At 45.9% G+C, this 24,529-nt stretch overlaps 2 protein-coding genes across 3 annotated transcripts in view; both read right to left on the bottom strand.

The window, feature by feature from the left end:
* Window positions 1-24,529, bottom strand: part of LOC148454258 (uncharacterized) — a 77,930-nt gene that overhangs the window by 3,312 nt on the left and 50,089 nt on the right.
* LOC148454260 (uncharacterized) lies at window positions 69-23,877 on the bottom strand. Of its 2 annotated transcripts, none has more exons than XM_088461149.1 (7): window positions 23,791-23,877; window positions 19,613-19,793; window positions 19,278-19,356; window positions 19,063-19,160; window positions 18,479-18,920; window positions 17,494-17,563; window positions 69-159 (listed from the first exon to the last, which is right to left on the bottom strand). In XM_088461149.1, exons 3-7 carry the CDS (start codon window positions 19,309-19,311, stop codon window positions 147-149), a joined length of 657 nt encoding a protein of 218 aa, XP_088317275.1. In that variant the 5' UTR covers window positions 19,312-19,356; window positions 19,613-19,793; window positions 23,791-23,877; the 3' UTR covers window positions 69-146. The 2 variants fall into 2 exon arrangements, with proteins under 2 accessions (XP_088317275.1, XP_088317276.1); XM_088461150.1 differs by having other exon boundaries at window positions 117-156.

Below are 24,529 nucleotides of genomic sequence, written 5' to 3'. Positions count from 1 at the left end.
CCCTGTGATCAGAAGGATCAGGTGATCCATCTGAACTGTGAGATACTGAGCGTATAATTGGGGTAATTAGAGAATCTCGGGTGATATCATCATCTATTTCACAATTCGGAGTTATAACGAGATGATCCTCTGAGACCTTCCAGCTGCTACATCCATCTGCTGGGAATAAATTACATATATGGAAATATAAATGTTTGCCCACAACAAGATTCATTATTATACAATACAGACTGTGGTGAATGTCCCCAAATTGCCATGAAATGGGCAGATGTTGGGAGCAGTATATAAATCATTACCTGGCACCAAAATATACTATCAATAAATCTAAATATATACTCATGTGCCAGAAACTGAGACAGCTACTTCCATTCCCAGTACATGACACCCCACAAAAATTTGTATCTTTCTCAATTGATTTACTATATTTAGGCAGATATCTGTGTAATCTGTTATCATACAATATGCAGTGACGATGGCAGCATATTACGATATAAGTGACAATAAACGAAGCTTGATACTAAGTGTTTTCATGCAGTCACACAGGTGGCAGAGGCTCTTTCAGCAGGACAATGCATCACCACACTGGTCCACAGCCACCAGATTATTGCTGGAGTAGCTGTCCTATGAGTTTGGCATCATGAGTTGGTCTCTCATTTGCCAGATTTAAACTAAAAACCAGTGCTGATAGAGACAGGTGTAACATGCTGCTGCCTCCAGGCTTGTAGGGAAGAGGTGTAATATACATGAGATGTAGTGTAAGATAAGGTGTAAGCACCAGTGCTGATAGAGACAGGTGTAACATGCTGCTGCCCCCAGGCTTGCAGGGAAGAGGTGTAATATACATGAGATGTAGTGTAAGATAAGATGTAAGCACCAGTGCTGATAGAGACAGGTGTAACATGCTGCTGCCCCCAGGCTTGCAGGGAAGAGGTGTAATATACATGAGATGTAGTGTAAGATAAGGTGTAAGCACCAGTGCTGATAGAGACAGGTGTAACATGCTGCCCCCAGGCTTGCAGGGAAGAGGTGTAATATACATGAGATGTAGTGTAAGATAAGGTGTAAGTACCAGTGCTGATAGAGACAGGTGTAACATGCTGCTGCCCCCAGGCTTGCAGGGAAGAGGTGTAATATACATGAGATGTAGTGTAAGATAAGGTGTAAGTACCAGTGCTGATAGAGACAGGTGTAACATGCTGCTGCCTCCAGGCTTGCAGGGAAGAGGTGTAATATACATGAGATGTAGTGTAAGATAAGGTGTAAGTACCAGTGCTGATAGAGACAGGTGTAACATGCTGCCCCCAGGCTTGCAGGGAAGAGGTGTAATATACATGAGATGTAGTGTAATATAAGGTGTAAGTACCAGTGCTGATAGAGACAGGTGTAACATGCTGCCCCCAGGCTTGCAGGGAAGAGGTGTAATATACATGAGATGTAGTGTAATATAAGATGTAAGTACCAGTGCTGATAGAGACAGGAGTAACATGCTGCCTCCAGGCTTGCAGGGAAGAGGTGTAATATACATGAGATGTAGTGTAAGATAAGATGTAAGTACCAGTGCTGATAGAGACAGGTGTAACATGCTGCCTCCAGGCTTGCAGGGAAGAGGTGTAATATACATGAGATGTAGTGTAAGATAAGGTGTAAGTACCAGTGCTGATAGAGACAGGTGTAACATGCTGCTGCCTCCAGGCTTGCAGGGAAGAGATGTAATATACATGAGATGTAGTGTAAGATAAGGTGTAAGTACCAGTGCTGATAGAGACAGGTGTAACATGCTGCCCCCAGGCTTGCAGGGAAGAGGTGTAATATACATGAGATGTAGTGTAAGATAAGGTGTAAGCACCAGTGCTGATAGAGACAGGTGTAACATGCTGCTGCCTCCAGGCTTGCAGGGAAGAGGTGTAATATACATGAGATGTAGTGTAATATAAGATGTAAGTACCAGTGCTGATAGAGACAGGTGTAACATGCTGCCCTCAGGCTTGCAGGGAAGAGGTGTAATATACATGAGATGTAGTGTAATATAAGGTGTAAGTACCAGTGCTGATAGAGACAGGTGTAACATGCTGCCCCCAGACTTGCAGGGAAGAGGTATAATATACATGAGATGTAGTGTAAGATAAGGTGTAAGTACCAGTGCTGATAGAGACAGGTGTAACATGCTGCCTCCAGGCTTGCAGGGAAGAGGTGTAATATACATGAGATGTAGTGTAAGATAAGATGTAAGTACCAGTGCTGATAGAGACAGGTGTAACATGCTGCCCCCAGGCTTGCAGGGAAGAGGTGTAATATACATGAGATGTAGTGTAAGATAAGGTGTAAGTACCAGTGCTGATAGAGACAGGTGTAACATGCTGCCTCCAGGCTTGCAGGGAAGAGGTGTAATATACATGAGATGTAGTGTAAGATAAGGTGTAAGTACCAGTGCTGATAGAGACAGGTGTAACATGCTGCCCCCAGGCTTGCAGGGAAGAGGTGTAATATACATGAGATGTAGTGTAAGATAAGGTGTAAGTACCAGTGCTGATAGAGACAGGTGTAACATGCTGCTGCCCCCAGGCTTGCAGGGAAGAGGTGTAATATACATGAGATGTAGTGTAATATAAGGTGTAAGTACCAGTGCTGATAGAGACAGGTGTAACATGCTGCCCCCAGGCTTGCAGGGAAGAGGTGTAATATACATGAGATGTAGTGTAAGATAAGGTGTAAGTACCAGTGCTGATAGAGACAGGTGTAACATGCTGCCCCCAGGCTTGCAGGGAAGAGGTGTAATATACATGAGATGTAGTGTAATATAAGGTGTAAGTACCAGTGCTGATAGAGACAGGTGTAACATGCTGCTGCCCCCAGGCTTGCAGGGAAGAGGTGTAATATACATGAGATGTAGTGTAAGATAAGGTGTAAGCACCAGTGCTGATAGAGACAGGTGTAACATGCTGCTGCCCCCAGGCTTGCAGGGAAGAGGTGTAATATACATGAGATGTAGTGTAAGATAAGGTGTAAGTACCAGTGCTGATAGAGACAGGTGTAACATGCTGCCCCCAGGCTTGCAGGGAAGAGGTGTAATATACATGAGATGTAGTGTAAGATAAGGTGTAAGTACCAGTGCTGATAGAGACAGGTGTAACATGCTGCCCCCAGGCTTGCAGGGAAGAGGTGTAATATACATGAGATGTAGTGTAAGATAAGGTGTAAGTACCAGTGCTGATAGAGACAGGTGTAACATGCTGCTGCCCCCAGGCTTGCAGGGAAGAGGTGTAATATACATGAGATGTAGTGTAAGATAAGGTGTAAGTACCAGTGCTGATAGAGACAGGTGTAACATGCTGCCCCCAGGCTTGCAGGGAAGAGGTGTAATATACATGAGATGTAGTGTAAGATAAGGTGTAAGTACCAGTGCTGATAGAGACAGGTGTAACATGCTGCTGCCTCCAGGCTTGCAGGGAAGAGGTGTAATATACATGATATGTAGTGTAATATAAGGTGTAAGTACCAGTGCTGATAGAGACAGGTGTAACATGCTGCTGCCTCCAGGCTTGCAGGGAAGAGGTGTAATATACATGAGATGTAGTGTAATATAAGGTGTAAGTACCAGTGCTGATAGAGACAGGTGTAACATGCTGCCCCCAGGCTTGCAGGGAAGAGGTGTAATATACATGAGATGTAGTGTAAGATAAGGTGTAAGTACCAGTGCTGATAGAGACAGGTGTAACATGCTGCCCCCAGGCTTGCAGGGAAGAGGTGTAATATACATGAGATGTAGTGTAAGATAAGATGTAAGTACCAGTGCTGATAGAGACAGGTGTAACATGCTGCCCCCAGGCTTGCAGGGAAGAGGTGTAATATACATGAGATGTAGTGTAAGATAAGGTGTAAGTACCAGTGCTGATAGAGACAGGTGTAACATGCTGCCTCCAGGCTTGCAGGGAAGAGGTGTAATATACATGAGATGTAGTGTAAGATAAGGTGTAAGTACCAGTGCTGATAGAGACAGGTGTAACATGCTGCTGCCCCCAGGCTTGCAGGGAAGAGGTGTAATATACATGAGATGTAGTGTAAGATAAGGTGTAAGTACCAGTGCTGATAGAGACAGGTGTAACATGCTGCCCCCAGGCTTGCAGGGAAGAGGTGTAATATACATGAGATGTAGTGTAAGATAAGGTGTAAGTACCAGTGCTGATAGAGACAGGTGTAACATGCTGCCCCCAGGCTTGCAGGGAAGAGGTGTAATATACATGATATGTAGTGTAATATAAGGTGTAAGTACCAGTGCTGATAGAGACAGGTGTAACATGCTGCTGCCTCCAGGCTTGCAGGGAAGAGGTGTAATATACATGATATGTAGTGTAATATAAGGTGTAAGTACCAGTGCTGATAGAGACAGGTGTAACATGCTGCTGCCTCCAGGCTTGCAGGGAAGAGGTGTAATATACATGATATGTAGTGTAATATAAGGTGTAAGTACCAGTGCTGATAGAGACAGGTGTAACATGCTGCCCCCAGGCTTGCAGGGAAGAGGTGTAATATACATGAGATGTAGTGTAAGATAAGGTGTAAGTACCAGTGCTGATAGAGACAGGTGTAACATGCTGCTGCCTCCAGGCTTGCAGGGAAGAGGTGTAATATACATGAGATGTAGTGTAAGATAAGGTGTAAGTACCAGTGCTGATAGAGACAGGTGTAACATGCTGCCTCCAGGCTTGCAGGGAAGAGGTGTAATATACATGAGATGTAGTGTAATATAAGGTGTAAGTACCAGTGCTGATAGAGACAGGTGTAACATGCTGCCCCCAGGCTTGCAGGGAAGAGGTGTAATATACATGAGATGTAGTGTAAGATAAGGTGTAAGTACCAGTGCTGATAGAGACAGGTGTAACATGCTGCTGCCCCCAGGCTTGCAGGGAAGAGGTGTAATATACATGAGATGTAGTGTAAGATAAGGTGTAAGTACCAGTGCTGATAGAGACAGGTGTAACATGCTGCCCCCAGGCTTGCAGGGAAGAGATGTAATATACATGAGATGTAGTGTAATATAAGGTGTAAGTACCAGTGCTGATAGAGACAGGTGTAACATGCTGCTGCCCCCAGGCTTGCAGGGAAGAGGTGTAATATACATGAGATGTAGTGTAAGATAAGGTGTAAGTACCAGTGCTGATAGAGACAGGTGTAACATGCTGCCCCCAGGCTTGCAGGGAAGAGGTGTAATATACATGAGATGTAGTGTAAGATAAGGTGTAAGTACCAGTGCTGATAGAGACAGGTGTAACATGCTGCTGCCCCCAGGCTTGCAGGGAAGAGGTGTAATATACATGAGATGTAGTGTAAGATAAGGTGTAAGTACCAGTGCTGATAGAGACAGGTGTAACATGCTGCTGCCTCCAGGCTTGCAGGGAAGAGGTGTAATATACATGAGATGTAGTGTAAGATAAGATGTAAGCACCAGTGCTGATAGAGACAGGTGTAACATGCTGCCCCCAGGCTTGCAGGGAAGAGGTGTAATATACATGAGATGTAGTGTAAGATAAGGTGTAAGTACCAGTGCTGATAGAGACAGGTGTAACATGCTGCCTCCAGGCTTGCAGGGAAGAGGTGTAATATACATGAGATGTAGTGTAATATAAGGTGTAAGTACCAGTGCTGATAGAGACAGGTGTAACATGCTGCCTCCAGGCTTGCAGGGAAGAGATGTAATATACATGAGATGTAGTGTAATATAAGGTGTAAGTACCAGTGCTGATAGAGACAGGTGTAACATGCTGCCCCCAGGCTTGCAGGGAAGAGGTGTAATATACATGAGATGTAGTGTAAGATAAGGTGTAAGTACCAGTGCTGATAGAGACAGGTGTAACATGCTGCCCCCAGGCTTGCAGGGAAGAGGTGTAATATACATGAGATGTAGTGTAATATAAGGTGTAAGCACCAGTGCTGATAGAGACAGGTGTAACATGCTGCCCCCAGGCTTGCAGGGAAGAGGTGTAATATACATGAGATGTAGTGTAAGATAAGATGTAAGTACCAGTGCTGATAGAGACAGGTGTAACATGCTGCCCCCAGGCTTGCAGGGAAGAGGTGTAATATACATGAGATGTAGTGTAAGATAAGGTGTAAGTACCAGTGCTGATAGAGACAGGTGTAACATGCTGCCCCCAGGCTTGCAGGGAAGAGGTGTAATATACATGAGATGTAGTGTAATATAAGGTGTAAGTACCAGTGCTGATAGAGACAGGTGTAACATGCTGCCCCCAGGCTTGCAGGGAAGAGGTGTAATATACATGAGATGTAGTGTAAGATAAGGTGTAAGTACCAGTGCTGATAGAGACAGGTGTAACATGCTGCCTCCAGGCTTGCAGGGAAGAGGTGTAATATACATGAGATGTAGTGTAAGATAAGGTGTAAGTACCAGTGCTGATAGAGACAGGTGTAACATGCTGCCTCCAGGCTTGCAGAGAAGAGGTGTAATATACATGAGATGTAGTGTAATATAAGGTGTAAGTACCAGTGCTGATAGAGACAGGTGTAACATGCTGCCCCCAGGCTTGCAGGGAAGAGGTGTAATATACATGAGATGTAGTGTAATATAAGGTGTAAGTACCAGTGCTGATAGAGACAGGTGTAACATGCTGCCCCCAGGCTTGCAGGGAAGAGGTGTAATATACATGAGATGTAGTGTAAGATAAGATGTAAGTACCAGTGCTGATAGAGACAGGTGTAACATGCTGCCTCCAGGCTTGCAGGGAAGAGGTGTAATATACATGAGATGTAGTGTAAGATAAGGTGTAAGTACCAGTGCTGATAGAGACAGGTGTAACATGCTGCCTCCAGGCTTGCAGGGAAGAGGTGTAATATACATGAGATGTAGTGTAAGATAAGGTGTAAGTACCAGTGCTGATAGAGACAGGTGTAACATGCTGCCCCCAGGCTTGCAGGGAAGAGGTGTAATATACATGAGATGTAGTGTAATATAAGGTGTAAGTACCAGTGCTGATAGAGACAGGTGTAACATGCTGCCCCCAGGCTTGCAGGGAAGAGGTGTAATATACATGAGATGTAGTGTAAGATAAGGTGTAAGTACCAGTGCTGATAGAGACAGGTGTAACATGCTGCCCCCAGGCTTGCAGGGAAGAGGTGTAATATACATGAGATGTAGTGTAAGATAAGGTGTAAGTACCAGTGCTGATAGAGACAGGTGTAACATGCTGCTGCCCCCAGGCTTGCAGGGAAGAGGTGTAATATACATGAGATGTAGTGTAATATAAGGTGTAAGTACCAGTGCTGATAGAGACAGGTGTAACATGCTGCCCCCAGGCTTGCAGGGAAGAGGTGTAATATACATGAGATGTAGTGTAAGATAAGGTGTAAGTACCAGTGCTGATAGAGACAGGTGTAACATGCTGCCTCCAGGCTTGCAGGGAAGAGGTGTAATATACATGAGATGTAGTGTAAGATAAGGTGTAAGTACCAGTGCTGATAGAGACAGGTGTAACATGCTGCCTCCAGGCTTGCAGGGAAGAGGTGTAATATACATGAGATGTAGTGTAATATAAGGTGTAAGTACCAGTGCTGATAGAGACAGGTGTAACATGCTGCTGCCTCCAGGCTTGCAGGGAAGAGGTGTAATATACATGAGATGTAGTGTAATATAAGGTGTAAGTACCAGTGCTGATAGAGACAGGTGTAACATGCTGCTGCCTCCAGGCTTGCAGGGAAGAGGTGTAATATACATGAGATGTAGTGTAATATAAGATGTAAGTACCAGTGCTGATAGAGACAGGTGTAACATGCTGCTGCCTCCAGGCTTGCAGGGAAGAGGTGTAATATACATGAGATGTAGTGTAAGATAAGGTGTAAGCACCAGTGCTGATAGAGACAGGTGTAACATGCTGCCCCCAGGCTTGCAGGGAAGAGGTGTAATATACATGAGATGTAGTGTAAGATAAGGTGTAAGTACCAGTGCTGATAGAGACAGGTGTAACATGCTGCTGCCTCCAGGCTTGCAGGGAAGAGGTGTAATATACATGAGATGTAGTGTAAGATAAGATGTAAGCACCAGTGCTGATAGAGACAGGTGTAACATGCTGCCTCCAGGCTTGCAGGGAAGAGGTGTAATATACATGAGATGTAGTGTAAGGGAAGGTGTAAGTACCAGTGCTGATAGAGACAGGTGTAACATGCTGCCCCCAGGCTTGCAGGGAAGAGGTGTAATATACATGAGATGTAGTGTAAGATAAGGTGTAAGTACCAGTGCTGATAGAGACAGGTGTAACATGCTGCTGCCTCCAGGCTTGCAGGGAAGAGGTGTAATATACATGAGATGTAGTGTAATATAAGGTGTAAGTACCAGTGCTGATAGAGACAGGTGTAACATGCTGCCCCCAGGCTTGCAGGGAAGAGGTGTAATATACATGAGATGTAGTGTAAGATAAGGTGTAAGTACCAGTGCTGATAGAGACAGGTGTAACATGCTGCCCCCAGGCTTGCAGGGAAGAGGTGTAATATACATGAGATGTAGTGTAATATAAGATGTAAGTACCAGTGCTGATAGAGACAGGTGTAACATGCTGCCTCCAGGCTTGCAGGGAAGAGGTGTAATATACATGAGATGTAGTGTAAGATAAGGTGTAAGTACCAGTGCTGATAGAGACAGGTGTAACATGCTGCCCCCAGGCTTGCAGGGAAGAGGTGTAATATACATGAGATGTAGTGTAAGATAAGGTGTAAGCACCAGTGCTGATAGAGACAGGTGTAACATGCTGCCCCCAGGCTTGCAGGGAAGAGGTGTAATATACATGAGATGTAGTGTAAGATAAGATGTAAGCACCAGTGCTGATAGAGACAGGTGTAACATGCTGCCCCCAGGCTTGCAGGGAAGAGGTGTAATATACATGAGATGTAGTGTAAGATAAGGTGTAAGTACCAGTGCTGATAGAGACAGGTGTAACATGCTGCCCCCAGGCTTGCAGGGAAGAGGTGTAATATACATGAGATGTAGTGTAAGATAAGGTGTAAGTACCAGTGCTGATAGAGACAGGTGTAACATGCTGCCTCCAGGCTTGCAGGGAAGAGGTGTAATATACATGAGATGTAGTGTAATATAAGGTGTAAGTACCAGTGCTGATAGAGACAGGTGTAACATGCTGCCTCCAGGCTTGCAGGGAAGAGGTGTAATATACATGAGATGTAGTGTAAGATAAGGTGTAAGTACCAGTGCTGATAGAGACAGGTGTAACATGCTGCTGCCTCCAGGCTTGCAGGGAAGAGGTGTAATATACATGAGATGTAGTGTAAGATAAGGTGTAAGTACCAGTGCTGATAGAGACAGGTGTAACATGCTGCCCCCAGGCTTGCAGGGAAGAGGTGTAATATACATGAGATGTAGTGTAAGATAAGATGTAAGTACCAGTGCTGATAGAGACAGGTGTAACATGCTGCTGCCTCCAGGCTTGCAGGGAAGAGATGTAATATACATGAGATGTAGTGTAAGATAAGATGTAAGTACCAGTACTGATAGAGACAGGTGTAACATGCTGCCTCCAGGCTTGCAGGGAAGAGGTGTAATATACATGAGATGTAGTGTAATATAAGGTGTAAGTACCAGTGCTGATAGAGACAGGTGTAACATGCTGCCCCCAAGCTTGCAGGGAAGAGGTGTAATATACATGAGATGTAGTGTAAGATAAGGTGTAAGTACCAGTGCTGATAGAGACAGGTGTAACATGCTGCCTCCAGGCTTGCAGGGAAGAGGTGTAATATACATGAGATGTAGTGTAATATAAGGTGTAAGTACCAGTGCTGATAGAGACAGGTGTAACATGCTGCCCCCAGGCTTGCAGGGAAGAGGTGTAATATACATGAGATGTAGTGTAATATAAGGTGTAAGTACCAGTGCTGATAGAGACAGGTGTAACATGCTGCCTCCAGGCTTGCAGGGAAGAGGTGTAATATACATGAGATGTAGTGTAAGATAAGGTGTAAGTACCAGTGCTGATAGAGACAGGTGTAACATGCTGCCCCCAGGCTTGCAGGGAAGAGGTGTAATATACATGAGATGTAGTGTAAGATAAGGTGTAAGTACCAGTGCTGATAGAGACAGGTGTAACATGCTGCTGCCCCCAGGCTTGCAGGGAAGAGGTGTAATATACATGAGATGTAGTGTAAGATAAGGTGTAAGTACCAGTGCTGATAGAGACAGGTGTAACATGCTGCTGCCCCCAGGCTTGCAGGGAAGAGGTGTAATATACATGAGATGTAGTGTAATATAAGGTGTAAGTACCAGTGCTGATAGAGACAGGTGTAACATGCTGCCTCCAGGCTTGCAGGGAAGAGGTGTAATATACATGAGATGTAGTGTAATATAAGGTGTAAGTACCAGTGCTGATAGAGACAGGTGTAACATGCTGCCCCCAGGCTTGCAGGGAAGAGGTGTAATATACATGAGATGTAGTGTAATATAAGGTGTAAGTACCAGTGCTGATAGAGACAGGTGTAACATGCTGCTGCCTCCAGGCTTGCAGGGAAGAGGTGTAATATACATGAGATGTAGTGTAATATAAGGTGTAAGTACCAGTGCTGATAGAGACAGGTGTAACATGCTGCCCCCAGGCTTGCAGGGAAGAGGTGTAATATACATGAGATGTAGTGTAAGATAAGGTGTAAGTACCAGTGCTGATAGAGACAGGTGTAACATGCTGCTGCCTCCAGGCTTGCAGGGAAGAGGTGTAATATACATGAGATGTAGTGTAAGATAAGGTGTAAGTACCAGTGCTGATAGAGACAGGTGTAACATGCTGCCCCCAGGCTTGCAGGGAAGAGGTGTAATATACATGAGATGTAGTGTAAGATAAGGTGTAAGTACCAGTGCTGATAGAGACAGGTGTAACATGTTGCCCCCAGGCTTGCAGGGAAGAGGTGTAATATACATGAGATGTAGTGTAAGATAAGGTGTAAGTACCAGTGCTGATAGAGACAGGTGTAACATGCTGCTGCCCCCAGGCTTGCAGGGAAGAGGTGTAATATACATGAGATGTAGTGTAAGATAAGATGTAAGTACCAGTGCTGATAGAGACAGGTGTAACATGCTGCCCCCAGGCTTGCAGGGAAGAGGTGTAATATACATGAGATGTAGTGTAATATAAGGTGTAAGTACCAGTGCTGATAGAGACAGGTGTAACATGCTGCTGCCCCCAGGCTTGCAGGGAAGAGGTGTAATATACATGAGATGTAGTGTAAGATAAGATGTAAGTACCAGTGCTGATAGAGACAGGTGTAACATGCTGCCCCCAGGCTTGCAGGGAAGAGGTGTAATATACATGAGATGTAGTGTAAGATAAGGTGTAAGTACCAGTGCTGATAGAGACAGGTGTAACATGCTGCCCCCAGGCTTGCAGGGAAGAGGTGTAATATACATGAGATGTAGTGTAAGATAAGGTGTAAGTACCAGTGCTGATAGAGACAGGTGTAACATGCTGCTGCCCCCAGGCTTGCAGGGAAGAGGTGTAATATACATGAGATGTAGTGTAAGATAAGATGTAAGTACCAGTGCTGATAGAGACAGGTGTAACATGCTGCCCCCAGGCTTGCAGGGAAGAGGTGTAATATACATGAGATGTAGTGTAAGATAAGGTGTAAGTACCAGTGCTGATAGAGACAGGTGTAACATGCTGCCTCCAGGCTTGCAGGGAAGAGGTGTAATATACATGAGATGTAGTGTAATATAAGGTGTAAGTACCAGTGCTGATAGAGACAGGTGTAACATGCTGCCCCCAGGCTTGCAGGGAAGAGGTGTAATATACATGAGATGTAGTGTAAGATAAGATGTAAGTACCAGTGCTGATAGAGACAGGTGTAACATGCTGCCTCCAGGCTTGCAGGGAAGAGGTGTAATATACATGAGATGTAGTGTAAGATAAGGTGTAAGTACCAGTGCTGATAGAGACAGGTGTAACATGCTGCTGCCCCCAGGCTTGCAGGGAAGAGGTGTAATATACATGAGATGTAGTGTAATATAAGGTGTAAGTACCAGTGCTGATAGAGACAGGTGTAACATGCTGCCCCCAGGCTTGCAGGGAAGAGGTGTAATATACATGAGATGTAGTGTAAGATAAGATGTAAGTACCAGTGCTGATAGAGACAGGTGTAACATGCTGCCTCCAGGCTTGCAGGGAAGAGGTGTAATATACATGAGATGTAGTGTAATATAAGGTGTAAGTACCAGTGCTGATAGAGACAGGTGTAACATGCTGCCCCCAGGCTTGCAGGGAAGAGGTGTAATATACATGAGATGTAGTGTAAGATAAGGTGTAAGTACCAGTGCTGATAGAGACAGGTGTAACATGCTGCCCCCAGGCTTGCAGGGAAGAGGTGTAATATACATGAGATGTAGTGTAAGATAAGGTGTAAGTACCAGTGCTGATAGAGATAGGTGTAACATGCTGCCCCCAGGCTTGCAGGGAAGAGGTGTAATATACATGAGATGTAGTGTAATATAAGGTGTAAGTACCAGTGCTGATAGAGACAGGTGTAACATGCTGCCCCCAGGCTTGCAGGGAAGAGGTGTAATATACATGAGATGTAGTGTAAGATAAGATGTAAGTACCAGTGCTGATAGAGACAGGTGTAACATGCTGCCCCCAGGCTTGCAGGGAAGAGGTGTAATATACATGAGATGTAGTGTAAGATAAGGTGTAAGTACCAGTGCTGATAGAGACAGGTGTAACATGCTGCTGCCCCCAGGCTTGCAGGGAAGAGGTGTAATATACATGAGATGTAGTGTAAGATAAGGTGTAAGTACCAGTGCTGATAGAGACAGGTGTAACATGCTGCCCCCAGGCTTGCAGGGAAGAGGTGTAATATACATGAGATGTAGTGTAAGATAAGGTGTAAGTACCAGTGCTGATAGAGACAGGTGTAACATGCTGCCCCCAGGCTTGCAGGGAAGAGGTGTAATATACATGAGATGTAGTGTAAGATAAGGTGTAAGTACCAGTGCTGATAGAGACAGGTGTAACATGCTGCCCCCAGGCTTGCAGGGAAGAGGTGTAATATACATGAGATGTAGTGTAAGATAAGGTGTAAGTACCAGTGCTGATAGAGACAGGTGTAACATGCTGCCCCCAGGCTTGCAGGGAAGAGGTGTAATATACATGAGATGTAGTGTAAGATAAGGTGTAAGTACCAGTGCTGATAGAGACAGGTGTAACATGCTGCCCCCAGGCTTGCAGGGAAGAGGTGTAATATACATGAGATGTAGTGTAAGATAAGGTGTAAGTACCAGTGCTGATAGAGACAGGTGTAACATGCTGCCTCCAGGCTTGCAGGGAAGAGGTGTAATATACATGAGATGTAGTGTAAGATAAGGTGTAAGTACCAGTGCTGATAGAGACAGGTGTAACATGCTGCCTCCAGGCTTGCAGGGAAGAGGTGTAATATACATGAGATGTAGTGTAAGATAAGATGTAAGTACCAGTGCTGATAGAGACAGGTGTAACATGCTGCCTCCAGGCTTGCAGGGAAGAGGTGTAATATACATGAGATGTAGTGTAAGATAAGATGTAAGTACCAGTGCTGATAGAGACAGGTGTAACATGCTGCCTCCAGGCTTGCAGGGAAGAGGTGTAATATACATGAGATGTAGTGTAATATAAGGTGTAAGTACCAGTGCTGATAGAGACAGGTGTAACATGCTGCCTCCAGGCTTGCAGGGAAGAGGTGTAATATACATGAGATGTAGTGTAATATAAGGTGTAAGTACCAGTGCTGATAGAGACAGGTGTAACATGCTGCCCCCAGGCTTGCAGGGAAGAGGTGTAATATACATGAGATGTAGTGTAAGATAAGATGTAAGTACCAGTGCTGATAGAGACAGGTGTAACATGCTGGCTCCAGGCTTGCAGGGAAGAGGTGTAATATACATGAGATGTAGTGTAAGATAAGATGTAAGTACCAGTGCTGATAGAGACAGGTGTAACATGCTGCCTCCAGGCTTGCAGGGAAGAGGTGTAATATACATGAGATGTAGTGTAAGATAAGGTGTAAGCACCAGTGCTGATAGAGACAGGTGTAACATGCTGCCCCCAGGCTTGCAGGGAAGAGGTGTAATATACATGAGATGTAGTGTAAGATAAGGTGTAAGTACCAGTGCTGATAGAGACAGGTGTAACATGCTGCCTCCAGGCTTGCAGGGAAGAGGTGTAATATACATGAGATGTAGTGTAAGATAAGGTGTAAGTACCAGTGCTGATAGAGACAGGTGTAACATGCTGCCCCCAGGCTTGCAGGGAAGAGGTGTAATATACATGAGATGTAGTGTAAGATAAGGTGTAAGTACCAGTGCTGATAGAGACAGGTGTAACATGCTGCTGCCCCCAGGCTTGCAGGGAAGAGGTGTAATATACATGAGATGTAGTGTAAGATAAGGTGTAAGTACCAGTGCTGATAGAGACAGGTGTAACATGCTGCCCCCAGGCTTGCAGGGAAGAGGTGTAATATACATGAGATGTAGTGTAATATAAGGTGTAAGTACCAGTGCTGATAGAGACAGGTGTAACATGCTGCTGCCCCCAGGCTTGCAGGGAAGAGGTGTAATATACATGAGATGTAGTGTAAGATAAGGTGTAAGTACCAGTGCTGATAGAGACAGGTGTAACATGCTGCCTCCAGGCTTGCAGGGAAGAGGTGTAATATACATGAGATGTAGTGTAAGATAAGGTGTAAGTACCAGTGCTGATAGAGACAGGTGTAACATGCTGCCCCCAGGCTTGCAGGGAAGAGGTGTAATATACATGAGATGTAGTGTAATATAAGGTGTAAGTACCAGTGCTGATAGAGACAGGTGTAACATGCTGCTGCCCCCAGGCTTGCAGGGAAGAGGTGTAATATACATGAGATGTAGTGTAAGATAAGGTGTAAGTACCAGTGCTGATAGAGACAGGTGTAACATGCTGCCTCCAGGCTTGCAGGGAAGAGGTGTAATATACATGAGATGTAGTGTAATATAAGGTGTAAGTACCAGTGCTGATAGAGACAGGTGTAACATGCTGCCCCCAGGCTTGCAGGGAAGAGGTGTAATATACATGAGATGTAGTGTAAGATAAGATGTAAGTACCAGTGCTGATAGAGACAGGTGTAACATGCTGCCCCCAGGCTTGCAGGGAAGAGATGTAATATACATGAGATGTAGTGTAAGATAAGGTGTAAGTACCAGTGCTGATAGAGACAGGTGTAACATGCTGCCCCCAGGCTTGCAGGGAAGAGGTGTAATATACATGAGATGTAGTGTAAGATAAGGTGTAAGTACCAGTGCTGATAGAGACAGGTGTAACATGCTGCCTCCAGGCTTGCAGGGAAGAGGTGTAATATACATGAGATGTAGTGTAATATAAGGTGTAAGTACCAGTGCTGATAGAGACAGGTGTAACATGCTGCCTCCAGGCTTGCAGGGAAGAGGTGTAATATACATGAGACGTAGTGTAAGATAAGGTGTAAGTACCAGTGCTGATAGAGACAGGTGTAACATGCTGCCTCCAGGCTTGCAGGGAAGAGGTGTAATATACATGAGATGTAGTGTAAGATAAGATGTAAGTACCAGTGCTGATAGAGACAGGTGTAACATGCTGCCTCCAGGCTTGCAGGGAAGAGGTGTAATATACATGAGATGTAGTGTAAGATAAGATGTAAGTACCAGTGCTGATAGAGACAGGTGTAACATGCTGCCCCCAGGCTTGCAGGGAAGAGGTGTAATATACATGAGATGTAGTGTAAGATAAGATGTAAGTACCAGTGCTGATAGAGACAGGTGTAACATGCTGCCTCCAGGCTTGCAGGGAAGAGGTGTAATATACATGAGATGTAGTGTAAGATAAGGTGTAAGTACCAGTGCTGATAGAGACAGGTGTAACATGCTGCCTCCAGGCTTGCAGGGAAGAGGTGTAATATACATGAGATGTAGTGTAAGATAAGATGTAAGTACCAGTGCTGATAGAGACAGGTGTAACATGCTGCCTCCAGGCTTGCAGGGAAGAGGTGTAATATACATGAGATGTAGTGTAATATAAGGTGTAAGTACCAGTGCTGATAGAGACAGGTGTAACATGCTGCCCCCAGGCTTGCAGGGAAGAGGTGTAATATACATGAGATGTAGTGTAAGATAAGATGTAAGTACCAGTGCTGATAGAGACAGGTGTAACATGCTGCCTCCAGGCTTGCAGGGAAGAGGTGTAATATACATGAGATGTAGTGTAAGATAAGATGTAAGTACCAGTGCTGATAGAGACAGGTGTAACATGCTGCCCCCAGGCTTGCAGGGAAGAGGTGTAATATACATGAGATGTAGTGTAAGATAAGGTGTAAGTACCAGTGCTGATAGAGACAGGTGTAACATGCTGCCTCCAGGCTTGCAGGGAAGAGGTGTAATATACATGAGATGTAGTGTAAGATAAGGTGTAAGTACCAGTGCTGATAGAGACAGGTGTAACATGCTGCCCCCAGGCTTGCAGGGAAGAGGTGTAATATACATGAGATGTAGTGTAAGATAAGGTGTAAGTACCAGTGCTGATAGAGACAGGTGTAACATGCTGCTGCCCCCAGGCTTGCAGGGAAGAGGTGTAATATACATGAGATGTAGTGTAAGATAAGGTGTAAGTACCAGTGCTGATAGAGACAGGTGTAACATGCTGCCCCCAGGCTTGCAGGGAAGAGGTGTAATATACATGAGATGTAGTGTAATATAAGGTGTAAGTACCAGTGCTGATAGAGACAGGTGTAACATGCTGCTGCCCCCAGGCTTGCAGGGAAGAGGTGTAATATACATGAGATGTAGTGTAAGATAAGGTGTAAGTACCAGTGCTGATAGAGACAGGTGTAACATGCTGCCTCCAGGCTTGCAGGGAAGAGGTGTAATATACATGAGATGTAGTGTAAGATAAGGTGTAAGTACCAGTGCTGATAGAGACAGGTGTAACATGCTGCCCCCAGGCTTGCAGGGAAGAGGTGTAATATACATGAGATGTAGTGTAATATAAGGTGTAAGTACCAGTGCTGATAGAGACAGGTGTAACATGCTACCGCCTCCAGGCTTGCAGGGAAGAGGTTCAATATCCATGACAGGAAAAAGGAAGACAATGTCTAGATAGACACCAGATGTTAAACTGTCAATAGGTTGACAGGGACAAAAGGTAAACATAAAAATGGTTGTCTCTTTTTTTTTTTTTAGGGTTAGGCATTTACCGGAAGGTTGGGATTAGGCACCAGGAGGGAAGGTTGGGATTAGGCAGCAGGAGGGAAGGTTGGGATTAGGCACCAGGAGGGAAGGTTGGGATTAGGCACCAGGAGGGAAGGTTGAGATTAGGCACCAGGAGGGAAGGTTGAGATTAGGCACCAGGAGGGAAGGTTGAGATTAGGCACCAGGAGGGAAGGTTGGGATTAGGCACCAAGGGGAGGGTGAGGGTGACAATTAGAGTCAGAAGGAAAAAAAAATTATAGAAACCCGTACTTTACCAGATAATCCTGCATTTGCCGCTGCCCTGGGTTTGGTGCTGTGGGGGTTGGGGGTAATTTCCTGCGGCTGCTAATGACAGAGAAGAGTGGTGGGTGGGCGGCCAGAAGGGGGTACAACCATCTGGCAAACTATAGTGTGTGTGGGGAGGTGAGGATGAACCCTCTGCTACTTACTTTAAGATATGTACCCTTTACCCCCTCCCTACCCCCAGCACTGGCTGCCCCTAGCCCCCTCCTTGCCCCCCAGCACAGTCTTAACTGCTTCTTGCCCTCATCCTCTCATAATATATGATGGGTCCCATAAACAATGTAGTAGGACCCCAATTTCTAAAAGTGAGGGGTCTCTGAGACCCATAATATTTTTAGTTCAGCGTGATCACTGCCACTTGGATAGAAAATGTAACTGACGGTCCCTAAAATGGAACCTTCAGAACTGATCGGCCTCAGGGGACATAAGTTATCCCAACAGAAGCATGTACAGATGGATCGAAACCGGCCTCTTCCGCAGGACCAAGCAAATCAAAGCCCGGATGACAACAATGTTTTCCAAAGTAAAAAGACCTTCAGGGAGATGTGGAACAACATGCCCAGGAATATCACCCTCCTCTGTGACAGGACAAGAACGGTCTCTTTGAAGTTATTAATCCAACAGTGAAATATTAACACCTGATGTGTCAGACGAATATGGGACTGAATTATGTCCAAGGAAGAGGCCTTATTGACATCCCTTATATTAATTTTTGGGAATCAGGATGTGAAAAGATGTCTTGTCAGAACTCCTGGCTGGTACTGCAAAATTTATTCTGATACATAAAATAGGAGCCTAACAGGGACAGACTGAGATGTCTCCTGACTCCCCCACTAGACAGATAAATTTCCCTCATAAGTTTGTACTGACAGAGGAGGGTGTAGGATAAGAGACTGTTATAGTGACTGAGCAGGGAGAATATGTGACTCTTTTCTGTAATAAGTGTTTATTACTCACCTGTGCTGATATCTGTAGGGATTTCCTCCTCCTTACACAGCTGATCACCCCTCACATAAGTCTCTTCTCCTTCTATATCATCTGCCTTCCTATCAGTCACATACGTCTCTTCTTCTCCCTCTATAGCTTCTGCCTTCATATCAGTCACATACGTCTCTTCTTCTCCCTCTATAGCTTCTGCCTTTATATCAGTCACATACGTCTCTTCTTCATCCTCTGTATCTTCTGCCTTCATATCAGTCACATACGTCTCTTCTTCTCCCTCTGTATCTTCTGCCTTTATATCAGTCACATACGTCTCTTCTTCTCCCTCTATATCTTCTGTATTTATATCAGTCACATACGTCTCTTCTTTTCCTTCCGTATCTTCTGCCTTCATATCAGTAACATAAGTCTCTTCTTCTCCCTTTATGTCTTCTGCCTTATCAGCCAGATCTTTACCCTAAATAACCCATAAAATATTACCATTGGATTTCAATGAAATAACACAGTCGAAAATCAATAAATAAGACACACAGCTGTTCTACATATCATATAGTGGCAGACACTTTGGTATATTGGTGAGACCCTAAATTTCCATCTACCTGATGCTCCTGTGGGATCCTGTGATTCTCTTCTGTACAATTCTGAGAATAAAGAGGACGGGGAAATCTCTCTGGGGTATTTCTGTTACTGGTTCCATCTGTAGGAGACACACAGAGACTGAGTACATTGTATATATGTGATTTTCAGGTGATGTGTATATAGGGGGCCCCCATACCTGCTCTCCCCTGTACAATAAATGACAGTCTCCTCTTACCCAGTGATGTGAGGGGCTGGTGATTCTCCATCATCACGTCCTTGTACAGACCCTTGTGCTCCTCTATATACTCCCCCTCCTGCATGGAGACATAGACAGTGACATCCTGACACCTTATAGGAACCTGACACACACAATCATACAGTCATCACCCAGACACCTCCCCTGGTGTTACTGTATAATGTCCCATTCCCAGCAGTCACCTCTCCAGTCATCACCCAGACACAGCCCCTGGTGTTACTGTATAATGTCCCATTCCCAGCAGTCACCTCTCCAGTCATCACCCAGACACATCCCCTGGTGTCACTGTATAATATCCCATTCCGAGCAGTCACCTCAGCAGCTGAATGATCTTGTTGGTGAGTTCCAAGACCTGTTTTTTGAGTCTCTCATGTATCAGTGAGTGAGGTGGAGGCACCGTGATGGAGCTCTGTGTCCTGCTCAGTCCTCTTGACACACGGGGATGGATGCGGTTGTCTCACAATCACCGGGTGTCTTCTTCACTACAGTATAATCCTATGTATGTTGGGGGAGACACCAAATATCACTGCATACACTCCAAGATCTCTCATCTTGCCCCTGTATTATTATTAAAGATATATGTAATGTTACTGTTCCACTCCCAGATCCTCTCACCTCCCCAGTCATGTCCCTGTATTACTATAGATATAAGTGATGTCACTGTGACACACCCAGATCCCCTCACCTCCCCAGTCATGTCCCTGTATTATTACTATAGATATAAGTGATGTCACTGTGACATCCCCAGATCCACTCAACTCCACAGTCAGCAGGTTTACTGTATTGACTGAGATTGATTTGATCCAATGACATTAATGTATAACCCTGACCATGACAATGTCATTGGACCTCAATGTTAGTCAATATAGTAGTAAACTTATTGCCTCCACCTCACATAAAGACACAGGCTGTACATCAGGCTATAACTGTGAACAAGATAGAGGCAAAACACACGTCAGCAGCAATCCCACTTCTGGGTCCGGAAGCGATCACGTCACCTGCGTCCAATTCATACCAGGGGAATACCCTGTCCCCTCCTGGACACATCTCCACTATTGCTTCACTATAGAGAAAATCTGCACCGGGGTTAAGTGGCACTGATGCCCTACACTGCCTAGCGCATCAGGGTAGCAGGTCACTAACATCTTGTGCTGTCGTCTCCTACTAATCTCTCTCTCCCCAGAGCATGGTCCCCCAGTCTGTCATTCAGCGTTACATGCCCAGCACATCACTGAAAAGCAGGAGTGGGATGACCTATATAGCGTTGGATATAACCTCTATTCTTTATCTTATGCTCTTTTCTGTGCCTTATTACAGCCGTCCCACTATATGTGATCACCTATACTGAATGCTGACTTTACACTCAGTCTGGGAGTAAATACATGTCTGATACTTCATTGCCATAGACAATATCAGACTGTATAGATCACATCAATAAGCTGCAAGCTATTATACTATTACAGTGACTGGACCGAGTGTAAGTGTTATAGACATCTATATAATGGTGATCTGTGAATATATTAAGGACACTTTACATAGCTGTCTAGGAGGAGAGATTATATTCCTATGAATACAATATTATTACTTAATGCACAATATATGTGTATTATACATTGCACAGCCTAACAATGTGCAATGTTCATATATTAACCTGCTCAATGAAAACCTGCTCCCTGCACAGTGTAACAAGCTCAGATGTATATTAGATGCCTGTATCATGTCTGACTAGCAATTTCCTCACTGCAGAGCTGAATAATGACCAATACATGTATAGTAACCGGCTCACAGGACAGCTTACCTAAATCTGATGCCTGTATAGTAACCGGCTCGCTGGACAGCTTACCTAAATCTGATGCCTATATAGTAACCGGCCCGCTGGACAGCTTACCTACATCTGATGCCTGTATAATAGCCGGCTCGCTGGACAGCTTACCTAAATCTGATGTCTGTATAGTAACTGGCTCGCTGGACAGCTTACCTAAATCTGATGCCTGTATAGTAACCGGCTCGCTGGACAGCTTACCTAAATCTGATGCCTGTATAGTAACCGGCTGGCGGATGAGCTAAGTAATATGTGAGGACTGTTGCTCATTGCAGAGCTGATCAAGGTTTGACGTGTGAATAGGAAACGCCTCACGGTGGAGCTGATTAACACTTGCACAGTAACCTATACATTACAGAGCTGTATATATTACATACAGAATCCTAAGAAGACGGCGGCATTATCTACTGACACCGAATCCGGCTGATTGGCTAAAATCTATGGATTAGACATTTCTACGTATTACTGTATATAGTTTTTTATATTTTTGCATTCGTTATTGAATAATTAAGGTCAACAGGTGATACATTCCATTACACACAGGTCCCCAATCTTTTTGCTCATTATTTTTACTTTATAAAAAATAAAGTTAGTTATAAGTCTGATAAATGCTAAATATACTTCTATAGACTGTAACGTCTGAGTGGTCTCAATTTATAGGAGGCCCCAATCAGAGTCTCTATTTCTCCGTTATCTATATTACCAGTCAGACATGTAACACTGAGTGACCAGTATGTCTCCCCTTTCCCTCCAGCCATAGAGCCCTGGTCAGTGTCAGATTCCTGTGACCCAGCTCCATAAGGCTCCTCCGAGGCCAGCACACAACCAGACACCACAGGCTACTCCCTCTGTATAATAATAACAGGACACCACAGGCTGCTCACCCTATACAACAACAACAACAGTACACCACAGGCTGCTCCCCCTGTATAATAATAATTATAATAACACGACACCACAGGCTGCTCCCCCTATATAATAATAATAGGACACCACAAGCTACTCCCTCTGTATAATAATAACAGGACACCACAGGCTTCTCCCTCTGTATAATAATAATAGGACACCACAGGCTGCTCCTCCTGTATAATAAAAATATTAGGACATCACAGGCTGCTCCCCCTGTATAGTAGGACACCACAGGCTGCTCCCGCTGTATAATAATAATAGGACACCACAGGCTGCTCCCCCTGTATAGTAGCACACCACAGGCTGCTCTGCCTGTATAGTAGGACACCACAGGCTGCTCCGCCTGTATAGTAGGACACCACAGGCTACTCCGCCTGTATAGTAGGACACCACAGGCTGCTCCCCCTGTATAGTAGGACACCACAGGCCGCTCCCCCTGTATAGTAGGACACCACAGGCCGCTCCGCCTGGATAGTAAGACACCACAGGCTCCTCCCCCTGTATAGTAGACACCACAGGCCGCTCCCTCTGTATAGTAGGGCACCACAGGACGCTCCCCCTGTATATTAGAACACCACAAGCTACTCCCCCTGTATATTAGGCACAACAGGCTGCTCCCCCTGTATAGTAGGACACCACAGGCTGCTCCCCCTGTATAGTAGGACACCACAGGCTGCACCCACTGTATAATAGGACACCACAGGCTGCTCCCCTGTATAGTTGGACACCACAAGCTTTTCCCCCTGTATATTAGGACACCACAGTCTACTCCACCTGTAAAAAAGGCACAACAGGCTGCTCCCCCTGTATAGTTGGACACCACAGGCTGCTCCGCCTGGATAGTAAGACACCACAGGCTGCTCCGCCTGGATAGTAAGACACCACAGGCTCCTCCCCCTGTGTAGTAGGGCACCACAGGCTGCTCCCCCTGTATATTAGAACACCACAAGCTACTCCCCCTGTATATTAGGCACCACAGGCTGCTCCCCCTGTATATTAGGCACCACGGCCACTCCCACTGTTTAGTTGGACACCACAAGCTGCTCCTTCTGTATAGCAGGCACCACAGGCCGCTCCCCCTGTATATTAGGCACCACGGCCACTACCCCTGTTTAGTAGGACACCACAAGCTGCTCCTTCTGTATAGCAGGCACCACAGGCCGCTCCCCTGTATAGCAGGCACCACAAGCTACTCCCCCTGTATAGTAGGACACCACAGGCTGCTCCCCCTGTATAGTAGTTACCACAGGCTGCTCCCCCTGTATAGTAGGCACCACAGGGTGCTCCCCCTGTACAGTAGGCACCACAGGGTGCTCCCCCTGTACAGTAGGCACCACAGGGTGCTCCCCCTTTACAGTAGGCACCACAGGGTGCTCCCCCTGTATAGTAGGCACCACAGGGTGCTCCCCCTGTATAGTAGGCACCACAGGGTGCTCCCCCTGTATAGTAGGCACCACAGGTTGCTCCCCCTGTATAGTAGGCACCACAGGGTGCTCCCCCGGCAAAGAGGCACCACAGGGTGCTCCCCCGGCACAGTAGGCACCACAGGGTGCTCCCCCGTAGAGTAGGACACCACAATCTGCTCCCCTTTATAGTAAGACACCACAGGCTGCTTCCCTGTATAGTAGGACACCACAGGCTGCTCCCCCTGTATAGTAGGACACCACAGGCTGCTCCCCCTGTATAGTAGGACACCACAGGCTGCTCCCCCTGTATAGTAAGACACCACAGGCTGCTCCCCCTGTATAGTAGGCACATTACCTGCGGATGCCGGACACAGTGATGTCTCCTCTCTGCGTTTTGCCGCCCGAACAACCTCCCGGAATGTACAGTAATACTTCCTGCCTGTGGAACGCAAACACCGGAAATAGGTGAAGGACACAGACCGGAAGTAAGGTGGAACGCAAACACAGGAAATAGGTGGAGGGCACAGACCGGAAGTCAGGTGTGACGCACCGACAGATCCTCATATCCAGAAATAACTATCCTGACGTCAGGCGCTGGGCGGAGCCGGGGGCGGGGTTACAGGCTGTGTCCGGGTGCACAATCCCATCTGGTATCTGCTCATACTGTAGGGGGAGCTGTGGGGCTGCCCAGTATCTGTGTGAGTGCTGGGAATGCCCCCTACAGTGATGTACAGGGGGACATGCCGCCTACAGCGTTATTTACCCACCACAGGTGCCCTAATACACCTACTACTAAGTGTGCCCAGTAAGGGAGGGAGGGGCTCTAGGTGTGCCCAGTAAGGGAGGGAGGGGCTCTAGGTGTGCCCAGTAAGGGAGGGAGGGGCTCTAGGTGTGCCCAGTAAGGGAGGGAGGGGCTCTAGGTGTGCCCAGTAAGGGAGGGAGGTGGTCTAGGTGTGCCCAGTAAGGGAGGGAGGGGCTCCAGGTGTGCCCAGTAAGGGAGGGAGGGGCTCTAGGTGTGCCCAGTAAGGGAAGGAGGGGCTCCAGGTGTGCCCAGTAAGGGAAGGAGGGGCTCCAGGTGTGCCCAGTAAGGGAGG

This window comes from Taudactylus pleione, unplaced genomic scaffold (assembly GCF_031769625.1).
Source record: "Taudactylus pleione unplaced genomic scaffold, aTauple2 ptg001020l, whole genome shotgun sequence".
NCBI lineage: Eukaryota > Metazoa > Chordata > Amphibia > Anura > Myobatrachidae > Taudactylus > Taudactylus pleione.
The sequence above is the reverse complement of the archived record's forward strand: the minus strand, read 5'-3'. Positions and strand labels throughout refer to the sequence as shown.